Source organism: Pelobates fuscus, chromosome 2, assembly GCF_036172605.1.
Source record: "Pelobates fuscus isolate aPelFus1 chromosome 2, aPelFus1.pri, whole genome shotgun sequence".
NCBI lineage: Eukaryota > Metazoa > Chordata > Amphibia > Anura > Pelobatidae > Pelobates > Pelobates fuscus.
The window spans coordinates 342619341-342634839 of NC_086318.1; the positions used below are offsets into that span (position 1 = coordinate 342619341).

Here is a 15499-nt window from a genome sequence, read left to right on the forward strand (position 1 = left end):
CAAGACTAGCAGGGAGCAGCTGCTCTACTGGAGACCCCCTCTCACCAACTACTGGGCTTCGTTCAACCTAATTGACTGGAACTGTACATAGCTGTTCAATGGTTTTTAAGTTCTCTTGTTTTTTTTTTTATTTTCTTTTTTTTCCCCTTTTTATTATTTCCTTGTTACCAAACAACACGCTGTTATACATATTTCTACTATACATATGGCGCACCATGCGTTCAGTGAAGTCGATGAAGGCTCTCTTCCCCTCCACTTGCCTCTACATTGCAGTCTCTCAAAATAACTAAGATACCCAGATCTCAAAGGCAATTAATTCATTATATAGGCATTCACCTTAACCAGGGTTTATCCATAGTATACACGTAGACACGAGCGAGGTAGAAGGTAAAGGAGTGCAGGGAGAGGCGCCTCTCTCACTATCTTAAGGACACACTTGATTAGTAGGCAGCTATACCTAATTAGACTGTCATATTATCAATAAACAGCTGGGTTTGATGACCTCACAAACCTCCAGCCAACACTCTCTACATGTTACAAGCGAATCTCCTTCTACATATAAAAATGTGCTGCGATGTCTTGCCATACCACTGTTTTGATATGTTGATGTTTCTAGGCCTGCTACTTCTGTTGTAGCGTAGTAAGCTCTTGCATCTTTTTATCGCACAACAAAAATAAAGAATGAAATACAAAATTAAAAAAGCAATGCTATTGTAGTAGGTAATGCATTAATAAAATGTGGTCTGTGTAATGGCCATAAATAATCAGCCATATTAAATGTGTATTTCGTGTGTCCAATATTTTTCAATCGTCACCCACTGCGGTAAAGTTTGTTGTAGATTGGCATACACTAAACTATTCAAGAGTGCCGATTTATAGTGCAAACATATGTTTGGAAGGCTCATGCCGCCTTTTTGAATGGGCATATATAGTGTAGTCAGCGCAATCCTAGGCCTTTTGCCTTGCCACACAAAGGAGTTTATACTTTGTTGAATTAAGAAAATAAGATTGTTGGACACTAATGGGAACTGTTCGAAATACATTTTGCAGTTTTGGTAGTATGATCATTTTAACCATGGCTATATGACCAGACCAAGATATAAATTTGTTACGCCAATTATTTAATATGGTCTTAATTTATTTACTAAGTTTCACATAGTTCGCCTGATAAAGCTGTGATATTTAGTAAGGTAGCTGTACTCCAAGAAAAGTCAGATGGTCAGTTCTCCAATCATATGTATATTGACTTTTTTAAAAAGTCAAATAATTGCCCTCCATCCTAACCCCCATGGGTTTTAGGGAGATTTAATTTATAAAATGAACAATTACTGTAACATTGTAAGACAGAGTGAGATTCTGGTAATGATGTTTCTGGGTTAGTTATAGTGAAGAGGGTGTCATCTGCAAAAAATAGTTAATTTAATTTCTCCTTGACCCAATCGAATACCACAAATAGCAGTGTTTGTTCTTTTTTGTTTGTTTGTTTTTTTCTTTATGGGAGAAAACCATTTCATTAAGCTCAGGTTGTTTTGGTGCTTAGAGTATTCTTTTAATCTATTACTATTTAGGAACCACCCTTTTAAAATGTTACATTTACGATTGAAATTCTTAAACAACAGTGTAAAGTAAGTATACTATATTATTCCATCTTCATTGTATGAATATGTTGAATGGAGTGTACCATAGATTGTCATAAGGCATATTATACAGTGTGAATGGGGAGCAAAATGCAGAAAAAAAAGCATTCCATTGTTTTCTTTGAAATGTTTCTCGTGATCATTTTGCAAGAACCAAAAATGCAATGGCTCTGTCTTTCTAGATATTGTATGAAGTGTACTAATTAATGCATACAAGATGACAAATGTTACAATACTTAGGACTTACCATTTAATTCCTTTGTAACCTCAGGTATGATATAATGAACCTTCAGTTCATTGAGCCAAGCCACTATGATTACGTGCTTATAGGAAATTGGCACGAAGGAGTTTTGAATATCAATGACCAGATTCAAACGAATAAGAGTGGAATGGTCCGGTCTGTATGCAGTGATCCATGTTCATTAGGGCAAATTAAGGTAAGATGTCCTGCTTGCTTTATTTATTACACTGATTGCAGTTCTATTACTTTTTTTACAATTGTCGTCACTGAAATTCTGAAAAACTACACTTACTAAAGCTTTAATTCAACTTATCCCAGGTGACCTGGTTCTTAAAGCTTAGAACATGTCCTTTTGTCCCTTCTCTAAATAGTGAACAAATGGCAGCAATGATAAGTTCATGCTTTTCTTTTAGGTCAACGCATTTAGGTCTATGTGTCTAGAGACCTGAGCCACCAATTAAATTAAATTGCATGTGTCATTTTCTCAGCATAGTGAGACATTCATCTTGACCTGATTTTCCTGTCAATTCTTTTCCAGTCTTTCTGCTGGATGATAATTTATACTGCTGCCTTGGAAGGTATGAATAATAGTAGAGATGTCCTCAGGATTGTTGAATAAATAACTTGAAGAGGAACAATGAGATATACAGGATTATTGACTAAAGTGATGCTAAAGGCTAAAAGCTTGAGCAGGAAGCATAGCAGACTTAGAAAATGTTTCCAGTTCAGGTATTTTTATTGTGGATTTGAAATTCACTTTACATTCTCACTTGTTAGCTAGCCGCCACATTAAAAAATAAATAATAATAATAAGATCCCCATATTACTATTAGGTAGGTTTAAAACCTTTCTCTGACCCCATCTGCCATGTGGTAGGTGTAGGCAAATCCGCTAAATATTTAAAATTAGCGAATGGGACGCCGATGCCTCCCAGTCACTAGAGGGGGGACCCATCCCATGGGACCCAGCATAGGCAGTGTGGGAGCCCTATTAATAGTATTCTAATGTCCTCCCTCTGCCCCTCTTGGGTGGTGGGGAAGGACCCTACTAATAATATTCAAGGTAGACGGGACATTTTCACATATTTCACAAGCCCCATCCCGACAAGGGGAGCATAGTAATTTCACAGTCCACACCCTCATGCTTTTAAATATTTAGCAGATATGCCACCATCTGCCATGCGGCAGGTTTTAAATCTTTTTTATAGATACGTGGTGGTCTTGCCAATCACCACACAATTAACCCTCGCATTGCCAAGGGTTACATAACTATTTAACTGCTGGCTGCTTTTGCTGCCTGTGAGCAAATAGTGCTTAAAGGGACACAATAGTTACCAGAACACCAATCTTTTGACACCCTTCTTTCCTCCAAAACCAACAAACAAACAAACATTAAAGGGACAGTAGTCACCCAAACAACTACAGCTTATTGCTCTGGTGAGTATATATGTTCTGGTGAGTATAATCATTCCCTTCAGGCTTTTTGCTGTAAACACTGTATTTTCAGAGACAAGGCAGTGTTTACAATACAGCCTAAGGATAACTCCACCGCCACTCCTCAGATGGCTGCTAGAGGTGCTTCCTGGGGCAGTGCTGCACAGTGAGCAGCACTGCCATTCAGTTTCTCCACCCTCTGCATGCAGACACTGAACTTTCCTCATAGAGATGCATTGATTCACTGCATCTCTATGAGGAGATGCTGATTGGCCAGGGCTGTGTTTGACTTGCGCTGGCTCTGCCCTGATCTGCCTCCTTGACAGTCTCAGCCAATCCTATGGGAAAGCATTGTTGGCTCAGACAACCGCTTCTGATGATGTCAGCAGACTGCCGGCAGGTCAGAGGCAGACAGGGGCAGAACCAGCAGATGTAGACTTGACTACAAGTGTGTGTGTATATGTGTGTATATATATATATATATATATAGAGAGAGAGAGAGAGACAGACAGACAGACAGGCAAGGGGGCTAGATGGTGGTTTTAACACTATAGGGTCAGCAATACATGTTTGTGTTCCTGACCCTATAGTGCTCCTTTACAATTATTACGATGGAATGCATCCTGGCGATTGCTACAGATTTGCTCTGGCTGACTGAATTGTGAACATATTTGGCTTTAGTAAATATGAAAATTGCAATTCCAGTCAGAATTTGGTCATTTTCACTGGATTAACCCTGATATATTTGCTCCACGTGTGACACAGACAACAACATATTATGTTGTATTCTAAACGGTTATGGGATAATAAGAGTCCTCAAATACACCCCAAACATGATCTTGGAACCAGAATAAATTAAAAAAAATGTAATTGTGTCTATAGCATAATAAAAAATGCATACACACACTAACTCTTTGAGTCAAAAACTGCTCAGATTTCTCTTTATCAGTATGGTTCTGAGAGCCATATACAATGAACCCCGTAAAGACTGAGCCAAATGTACACGTTGTGAACAAAACAAAACATAAACAAAACCAGGCATTTGCGCTATATGTCTGTCCAACCGTAATTCACCTCTTTCATATTAAATGCACCCACCCTTATTATATATCATTTTATTCAGGGGAAACAGGGCTTTGATTTAATATCAAATATTTAGCTATGAAACATAATTTTATATGAAAAACATGGGAGAAAATAAGAAATTGTGTTATTTTTTTAGTTCTACATGACATTTTAACTGTCAATGTCATAATACTGTTTGCTTTTACTGTAATAAAATACACATATTTGTATTCAGCAAAGTCTCACGTGTAAAACAGTACACCCTATGTACAGGTTTTATGGAGTTTTGGGAAGTTATAGGGTCAAATATAGCACGTTACATTTGAAATTGAAATTCGCCATAGTTACATAGTTACATAGCTGAAAAGAGACTTGCGTCCATCAAGTTCAGCCTTCCTCACATATGCTTTTGCTGTTGATCCAAAAGAAGGCAAAAAACCCAGTCTGAAGTGCTTCCAATTTTGCAACAAACTAGTAAAAAATTCCTTCTTGACCCCAAAATAGCAGTCAGATGTCTCCTTGGATCAAGCAGCTATTACCCCACTATTTAGAAATTATATCCCTGTACGTTATGTTTTTGCAAGTATTTATCCAATTGCAGTTTAAACATCTGTATAGACTCTGACAAAACCACCTCTTCAGGCAATGAATTCCATATCCTTATTGCTCTTACTGTAAAAAAAACTTTTCTTTGCCTTAGATGAAATCTCCTTTCTTCACGCCTAAATGTGTGACCTCGTGTCCTATGTATAGCCCTGTTTATGAATAGATTTACAGATAATGGTTTGTACTGGCCCCGAATATATTTGTATAATGTTATCATATCCCCTCTCAGGCGCCATTTTTCCAAACTGAAGAGATTTACATTTTTTAACCTTTCTTCATAACTAAAATGTTCCATTCCTTTTATCAATTTTGTAGCTCGTCTCTGCACTTTTTCTAGTGCCATGATATCTTTCTTTAGAACAGGTGCCCAAAATTGCACAGCATATTCAAGGTGTGGTCTTACCAGCGATTTATAAAGAGGCAAAATTATATTTTCATCTCGAGAATTTATGCCCCTATTTATACATGACAAAACCTTACTGGCCTTAGCAACGGCAGATTGACATTGCATATTGCTACCCAATTTGTTGTCTATAACAATTCCCAAATCCTTCTCGTGTGTGGTTATCCCTAGTTCACTACCATTTAGGGTGTAAATTGTTTGTGCATTCTTAACCCCAAAGTGCATAACTTTGCATTTTTCTACGTTAAATTTCATCTGCCATTTTAGTGCCCAGTCCCCCAATCTATCCAAATCCCTCTGCAGCAAGGCAATATCCTGATCACATTTTATTACTTTACAAAGTTTTGTGTCATCTGCAAACACTGATACATGGCTTTCAATGCCCATTTCAAGATCACTTATAAATATGTTAAATAGAAGCGGTCCCAAAACAGAACCCTGAGGGACACCACTTACCACTTTTGTCCAGCTTGAAAATTTACCATTTATGACAACTCGCTGTACTCTATCCTTAAGCCAATGTTCTACCCAAGAACAAGAATATTCATCTAGACCAATTTCTTTTAGTTTGAAGACTAACCTATTGTGAGGAACCGTATCAAATGCCTTGGCAAAATCCAAGTAGATCACATCCACTTCAACACCCTGATCTATATTTCTACTTACTTCTTCGTAGAATGCAATTAGGTTAGTTTGACATGTCCTATGTTTCATAAAACCATGCTGATTATTGCTAATAACACAGTTCTTCCCAATGAATTCCTGAATATTATCCCTTAATAGCCGTTCAAATAATTTCCCAGTCACAGAAGTTAAGCTCACAGGTCTATAATTTCCAGGCAAGGATTTTGAACCCTTTTTAAATATAGGAACAACATCTGCCTTCCTCCAATCCTCCGGTACAATACCTGAAAAAAAAGAATCTTGAAATATTAAATACAGGTTCACTTATTTCCCCACTTAGCTCCTTAAGTACTCGTGGGTGGATACCGTCAGGCCCCGGAGCTTTATTTACATTAATTTTCCTTAATAGCTGTAGCACCTTGTCTCGAGTTATCCAATCACAAGTTATCTGCAAGTTTGTTGCAGCAATCATATGCATATATCTTGCCATAGGATCATCATTAATATATACTGAAGAAAAATAGTTATTTAAAATGTCTGCCTTTTCCTGGTCTTCATTGGCTAACAGACCCATCTCGCCAGGTTGGCTACGTTGCCTTTGAGACTGTATAGTAGCCCAGGAATGAAATTTACACCCATAATGGCATACCATTTGCAATAGTAGACAACCCACTGTATTGCAAATGGGGTATGTCCAGTATTTTTTTAGTAGCCATTTGGTCACAAACACTGGCCAAAGTTAGCGTTTGTATTTGTTTGTGTGTGAAAAATGCAAAAAATGCCAATTTTGGCCAGTGTTTGTGACTAAGTGGCTACTAAAAAAGACTGGACATACCCCATTTGCAATACCTTGGGTTGTCTACTATTGCAAATGGTATGCCATCATAGGGGTAATTTTCATTCTTGGGCTACCACAGGGTCTCAAAGGCAACGTAACCAATCTGGCGAATTTTAATGTGAAAAAAATTAAACACAAGCCTTATATTTGACGCTGTAACTTTTGAAAACACCATAAAACCTGTACATGAGGGGTACTGTTGTACTCGGGAGACTTCGCTGAACACAAATGTTTGTGTTTTAAAACAGTAAAAAGTTTCCCGCACTCTTCCTCTACTCAACTTTCTCTCCTGCCCTTTACTCATATACTCTACTTCCTACTCTTCTTAATTCTATCCCTAAATACTTTTGGTGATAACATCAATTATAATATGCTAAGCAAAAGTAGGTAATAAACCTACCTAGACACTGTACGCTATATAAAGCCCATGTTCGAGGTTGAAAAATGTGACACATTTATTGATTTTTCATTGTTGATTGTACATATTGATGATAAAGTGCTTACAAGCTATGTACGATACTATTCAGTTATTATTTATTTTGGGGAAAAAAAAAAACCTTGACACAGAGACAAGAGGACCTACAGCTACACAGCTTAATGTTTATACTCTGGAAAAGCACAAGTTGGTCAGAACCGTGATTACTTGGGCTTCTGCGTAAGCCATGATGCAACTGTGTATATTCATGTTGGCGAAAGCCGTGTTGCAACTGTATTCACCTAAGCTCTGTCAAGTGAAAAAAAAAGAATAAAAAAAAAAAAGAAGAAAACACAGAAGGGGTTTTTCGCTGGAGTGGGAGTTCAAAGTGAGTGTCAAGTTTAATTTCAAAGTAGCCGAGGTAGAAGCATAGCTGACTTAGAGAATAGTTTTCATGTCAGTTAGTTTGGCCGTACACTTGGGGTTCGCTTTGAATTCTCACTTTAGTGGGTAACTCTGTGTGTGTTTGAGATTTTTCTATAAGAGAAAAGAGACTTCAAAATGTTGAAACTTTTACCCTCACGTTGCTGTGAATCTGTCTAAATGTCCGTTAGACATGGCCAGAAAAATTTTTATAACGGTACTGAATATTTTGGAAACTTTATTATATGGACTCTGCCATCTATCATGACAAAGCACCCTATTACGCACCGTTTAATCTAATTTACTACATTATTTAAACCAGGGCTCAATTAATCTCTGGTTTTAAGCTCCGATAGTGACATTGTCTACGTTATCCTTTTGATTCTGCCCTCCTAGACTGAACACAGCGATCTGTGCATGGTCCCACTCCCCACTAACAAAACACAATAAATTTCAGGAAGGAGAGAAGAGAAGACTGGAGCCAGAATGGCCAATTCATAAATGCATGACATATATACAAAACCAGAATGTGTGTATGTGTGTATGTGTGTATACATTTAAACAATTTGGTTATATTTGTCAAGTCTTTATTTATATTTGGAATGAGGGAGGGTTGGGGATTGCTAGAGAATTCTGTTCATACAGGTGCTCTGCCAGTTAATTCTGTCATGAGCAATAATTCATTTTCAGGAATAATTTATTAACAAAGACTTGAAGAGCATGAGTACACAATGTTATTTTTTTAACAATTATATGGCCTACACAGATTATTTGTTCTATCTGTAACTCTGTTGAGATTTGTTTCATTTGAATAATTTCCTTCTCTTAATTCTTCATTCAGAAATAAAACATTTAGTACTAAAAAAAAAAATAAAACAGTAAAAAGTATCACAGCAATAATATCGTCCGTGTAAGTGCTGTTTGTGCGTGCAAAATGCAAAAAACGTCACTTTTACTGGCGATATCATCGTTGTAATACCTTTTACTGTTTTGAAACAGTAATATTTGTGTTCAGCGAAGTCTCCCGAGTAAAACAGTACCCCCCATGTACAGGTTTTATGGTGTTTTGGAAAGTTATAGGGTTAAATATAGTGCTAGTAAATTAAATTCCCTATACTTTCGGCATGGGTTGTCAGCAAGGTCCCGCTAGTTGTAATTAACTAAGATACCTAATTATGTAAAAATATTGCTCGTGGGGCGGGGCCGGACCGCCGAGCTGGCTGGTCGCATGCGAGACCAGCTCCTGCAGCCTAAATCTAGAAACAGCCATATTTATCCAAATTTCGGCAAAAAAACCGCCGGCAACGGTGGTCCTCGCCGGGTAGAGAGCCCCGAGATCCAGGGCGAGGCTGGCCCAACAGGCTACAGTCCCCTGGTGGAGGAATCCTACCGACTTTCTCGAGGCCTACTCCGGAGGCGAGCGGGGTGGACGGCCGCTGCCCTGCCGCTTGCTGTTCGGGGCTTGGAGTCAGGCCCGCGGGGACACCGGCCCCGTTTCCCCCCCCTCTGGACCGGGGGGGTGATCCCGGTCTACACCCTTGAGACCCGCTTACCAGTGCAACAGGCGAAGCAGCAGGACCGCGGAGATCCTCGCTCCAGGCAGCAACTCCAAAATGGCGGAGGCCATGCGGGATGGCGTTGATACCGGAACCCTCACAGGCTGCATATCTACAGCAGCAGTACACAGAATGGACTGCACACATCGCAGCTTGTGGGAATGCCGGCACTAAATTGAGTTTCTGGAGACCTGTTGCAAGCCCGAGCACAACCACTCTCGACGGATGAGCCGCCCAAGGCCTAAACAGGGGCTCAACCCGGGGCCCCCCTCGCATCGCTCCCCCCTTAAGCACAAGCGGCAACATGGGGAAATCGGATGACCACTCACCCAGACAGCCTCTGCTCTCCTCTCAACAACCTGAAGCTCCGACAACAAACAGAGTTATAGGAGGGAGGCAGAAAGCTTCGTCGCTACCTCACCCATGCAAAGCAGCAAAGCGGAGGGGATTGGAAAAGCCCGGGCCTCCTCGAGTGCACACCACATCAAAACAAGATGCTGCACCATACGCCTGAAGGACCGCACCTCCCATCACAGCCAGCATAAACGACGCACAGCAAGACATCAGCTGGTCGGCAACATAGCCTTACAAAGCCCTTTAAATGCGGAGGATAACAAGTGGAGAGAGGAGCAGACATCGGATCCTCAGCTGATACCTCAAGCATCAGGCCTGCAACCCACTTCTAGGCGGGACTCGATGAAAACCCTATGCTATTGTGTCCATAAATGCAGCACTCCAACTCTGTGCCTCTCCCATGTCTTTACCTGCTAATGTTAAACAGCTAGTTATCTTCAGTTTCAGAAATCCAAGCATTAGTATTGTTTCCTTACCTACTCACAATGTCAGTATATGTTCGGATCTTTATTGCTTTATAGTGCCTGTTCCACTGACATGAGCTGCAGTTTAACCCTGAACCAAGCATGACACCTATAAAAAAAAAATGTGCAGTTGTAATCTATGTCGATTTAATGGCCGGCACCTGCTGTTGTGGCAGTGCTGGCATGTTTGTTATCACTATGCACGCCAAAATAAAGAATTAAAAAAAAAAAAAATATTGCTCGTTTGAGAAAGTCCCAAGAGGCGGGACGAAACGCGATCAGGATACAAGGAAGTGAACTGAATACACACACCAGCCAGCAGGACCGGCCCCAGAAGGAGAGAGATTACACTGAACTGTTATCAAACTCCCCATGGTGTGGTGAGCTGCAGCTGGACTGTGCTTTTTACTATTTGACTATCAGTTGTTTTTATTTTTAATAAATGTTTTTTGCCTGACACTGGAGTCACAGGAGCATTTATCAGATCCCACGTACCCAAGGGGCTGATCCTCGCTGGGCGAGATAGCTTAGAGTGGGGATCATACCACTCTACATTTGTGAGTTGCATTCTTAAAGAGACAGTTTATTTTAGTTTAAATTGTAATAATTGTATTGCACTAGGAGTGCTTTCTCTGTTCCCTCTCCCCTACTTTTGTCTCCATAACTACAGATATAAACTGTACAGTGTAACAGGCTATAAGTATATACACATATACACCTGGGCTTGTAGACACCCTATAAGGGATCACACTTGCTTGCACTGTATCATCTGTTTGTAAATACTTCTCAACACTTGAGGGGTTCTGTACATATGTATGCGCAGGTCTTGAGAAAAGTCTACAGTGACTGAAACGTCAACATTTTTGTATTCTGCACAATAAAGCAGTATTTATTTTGATATAATATTAAGACTCCAGAGTGCTCTCTACTTGGACGCTATATATATATATAATTTTTTAAAAATATTTTTGTTTATATATAGGTATATATATATATATATATATATATATAAAGTGATATATACATATATATTTATGTATATAGATATATATATTATTTTGTTCTACGTGTATTTTGGTATAAATATATATATATATATATATTAATATCACAATACAGTTAGAACAAAATAACACACATCTATATATTTTTTCATTATTTAGTTTTATTTATTTTTTTAATTTTATTTTTTAACGTATTTACATATTTTTTTATATCATATATAAATCTACATAACAATAATTATATATATATTTAATCAGTATCAGTCTACATGTAATTTGATATTAATATATATATATATATATATATATATATAATTATATATATATTAATAGTAAAATACACCTAGACAGTGTATGTGTGTATATATATTCTTAGATCATATATATAATATATATATATATATATGATCTAAGTATATATTATAATTTTTTACACTTATTTAACTTTTTTTTAAATCTTTTATTTTATTTCCAGCCAGCAGGGGGACTAACTGTCATTACAGGCAGTCCCCCTGCTGGCAATGCAGCAGGCAGCTAACCCGGCCATGTGATTGTGAGGTCCTCACAAGGACCTCACTCTCACATGGCCTGTGGGGCTGCAGGAGGACGGATGTGCCACGGGGAGTCCCCCCAACCGCGATCGCTGGTGTGGGATCACCGGCGACCGTGTAAGTAAAAAAAATGTTCTCTAACCAGTCAACAAGTAGCCTGTGTCAGGGTTTAATTTTGTAGTTCTATGCTACTAGACATACCTTTAAAGTTACTCGCCATTGTCTACTATCCACTTGAAAAATCTTTAGAATGGCTTTCCCACTCTTTGAATTCCAGTCAGTGGCTCTGATTGGTTAGGAATTCAGCTAATCAGAGTGCTTTGACAGGCAAGTTTTGCTTCTCACAAGACTTGCCTGGCAATATGTATCACAGCATACACATGCAATGTGTACACATTGCACTTACAATGTATATACATAGTCTCATAGATAAAAAATAAGAATATAGAAAACACTACACATATTATGTCATGTGTATACATATAGCTCCATTTATGGCCTCTTATCACTACAACAAGAAACACTGTGATATTTTAATAAGAAAAATGCACAGGTCCAACTGGTCCTTAATCAAAATATTACCCGTTTGTTATCAGTAACTGAATTCCTGCACATTTTCCCCCTTTACTTTTCATCTCCATGTTTACATCCTTTATGCTTTAATCCTAGTGCCAAAATACTGGTAATTGGTAACATATCCTATAGCTATACAAATTATATTAACCACACAAGACATATTATCAGTGTTTGGCACAGAGAGAATTAGGAGGTACTTAGAACCATCTCACTGCTGATTACTAAACAATGAATTACTCCAGTATTCAGTAGCAGAGTTTATTACAGGATTGAGTAGGAGTACTTGTTGGCAGTATTTGCAGTTGAACGTTGGTGAGTGAAAGGACGTGTATTTCTTTTTTTCATGTCATTTGTGCACCCTTGGTGATGATCGTGGCACACAAGAAATTAACACTCTGTTTAGCAAACATTAAAACTTTGTTTCTATCTGCTGATTGCCACCCTGCTATTCCCAGGTGTTTTGTGTTTGACTGTGAAGACGTAAGGGTAAACAATATCTTTACCATTCATTATATTATCTTGGTAGGGTTTCGCAAGCCGTGATATGTGTGTTTATAAATCAAATATCTCAATTAGATAGATAGACAGACCAATCGATCGTTCAGGGGGGTACCTAGATTTATTTTGGCACAAGGGGTGGAATTGTCTATTGGCATCCTCCCTCAGATGCCAAAAGATAATTTTATTTTGTGTGTTGCTCTACCCCCATTATGTCCCATTTCATCCCCTCATCCACTTGAATGTATCTTCTGACATGTGTCTCTCCAATCTCCTCCTTGCCCCTTGTATGTTTCTAACAAACCCACTTACCCACTTGCTTGTCTCTCCTATCCACTATCTTTCCACTTTCTTTGTCTCCTACCCGTTATACCTTGTTTGACTCTTAAGTAGTTTTACCTCTTTTGTTTCTCTTAACCCCCTAACCCTTTGCATGTCTTTTCTAACCCACTTATCCCCGTGTGTATCTCTCCTAACCTCCTTACCATTCTGTCATACACAATGCATGATTTCTATCCCCTAAGAATGGAGAAATCATGTTTTTCAATAGATTCATATACTAAAAGTGTGCTTCTTCTTTAAAGAGAGGAAAAAAAATGCATTTAAAAATGACCTGTGAGTATTCTAAAACCTTATATGCCCATTTTAGGTTTAAAGAGCAATATAGGATGACATTTTTGGGATTTCCAAAGGCTTAGTTCATCTAAATGCAGATATGACATAAATCCCCCACTGAGGTGATTGTGAGGCCACTAAAGAGTAATTGTTTAAATAACAAATTAAGAGAAATATGAGTAAACATATCAAATAAGTATAAAATTTGATATTTCTAGTGCTTGTTTAGTGCAAGTATGGTGTTTTGAACTTCTCAAACCAGAGTCTCTTGTTTTCTGGCCGTGAGTAGATATTCTATAAAGAGGATGCAGGAAAGCCGCGCCTTATCGGTATCTTCACATCCAAGTGGTGGTGAGGTGGTGTGTAAGACAAGAAAATAAGGAACGAAATATAGTGTATTATTTCAATAGTTGGGAGTTGTACCCTTAGGAGCACATTAGTAATGCAGCAGGGATTCACCGGTTTTCTATTTCATTTTTCACTTTCCTGCTTTTATCCAAAAGATATTATCCGGAGGATTCTCACTTTGAATTAGTTGGTGGGGAATATACCACCCATGCTGTTTGGATTGAGCATAACCTCTTTTTGCTCTCCTTTTGTGAATATATCTTCTTTATTGCTTTTATTCACTCATTACAGAGAGCACTATATTCTGCTTTACTTCTATTTTATATATACATACCGGTGAAATCCTGCTGCAACAATAATGTGTTCCTAGGGGTACAACTCCCAACGCTCAATATCAGAAGTTACTCAACGGCCCTAAAATACTTTCCATCAAAGGACCAAGACCACAGACATATATACAGATAGGGATGGCACCTTCCAGGTGGGGATACCTATAAGGCACTGCTTCCCTACTCCCTTCTTATACATTGCATAAATGTATGTATCTCTGGCTTAAACCATTTATGATTGTGATTGGAAACTGGTTTCCTGAACCCACACATGTCCACCTGTGTTTAAAGCACTGTATTATCTCACCTTGCGGCCACTTGTAAACCCCACAACCATTTCACACCCAACACAGTTCTGGGCTAGCAAAGGCCCTGCATGAGTCAAGTCTCTTGCCTTGCTTCTATATTACTCTCAGCAGAGATCACAACATACATCATGATCTCACTGCTTTCACTCATTAAAAGAATGGTATTGCTAAGCTGCTACATTCAACCCTTCTATGCTAGTGGCATTGGGGAAAATTGTCTTCTTACCATTCTTATCAGCCCTCTCCTTTAGTGAGATTAAAGTGCCCCATTCCTTTTAACCCCCTTGATCAAGAAGTCCTTGAAGCCTTGATTCTTCTACCCAAGTGAGCTGTGAAGGCATATCATTTGAGCTTTTCTTATGTATTCATTTCTTTAGAAGTTCCCAATCACATTCATTGTGTAATTTCTTTAATTGTCAAATCTATGCTTTTAATGTAAATAAATTATTTATGACAGTAGCCTGGGGCTGTGATGACAAAGATATCATTGTTCCTTCCATTGAGGACCCACTAAAATGATAACCATTTTTTCAGTCTCAATGGAGGGTTTAAGATGCACTTGAATTACCGTAGATGATACAGGGCTCTTCAATCAATTGTAGCTTCTTTTGAGCATTACGAGCCTATTCATACACCCCATCACTATTGCTGCTGTGTGCCATTGAATCGTTTACAAAATAAATGAAGTAGCGAACTTCAGTTTAAGAAAAAGAATAGTACCAGTTAAAGCAGCACAAAAACATGTGTCCCTAGAGGGGGTCTGATCCATGAAATTGCAGTGCATTCATCTATATTTTACACAAAAAAATAGACTGTTATTTATGCAAAGGGACATGTCTGTCTAGCTACACATTATCTCATACTCCATGCAATGTACTGACCGCAATTTCACTGACTTACAATACCATCATTTATCGAGTGTTGTAAGTGCAATTCTTGTAGTACTGAATTGAATTGTTCTCCATTTTCACCCAATACAAACATGTCTCTGTTAAATTACAAATAATTCAATGCTTGTTCTATTACCTTAACTACACAAATGTACATTACACAGTGATGTTAAATACATTAAGCTCACCAATTGACGTTCTTAAACTCCAGATTCTCATTTATTTGAAACTGTATTAAATGTGGTAATCGATGTCTTATTATTTGTGTTGTATGTAGATATATGTTAAATTTTATAACAAGACACGGAGGCTCATATTGCA

The 15499-nt window shown here is 38.3% G+C and overlaps 1 protein-coding gene across 1 annotated transcript in view; it reads left to right on the forward strand.

The window, feature by feature from the left end:
- Positions 1–15499, forward strand: part of GRM1 (glutamate metabotropic receptor 1) — a 423450-nt gene that overhangs the window by 356914 nt on the left and 51037 nt on the right. The window contains exon 6 of the mRNA XM_063443594.1: positions 1909–2074. Within this exon, the coding sequence (XP_063299664.1) occupies positions 1909–2074 (166 nt within the window). The remainder of the gene's footprint in view (positions 1–1908; positions 2075–15499) is intronic.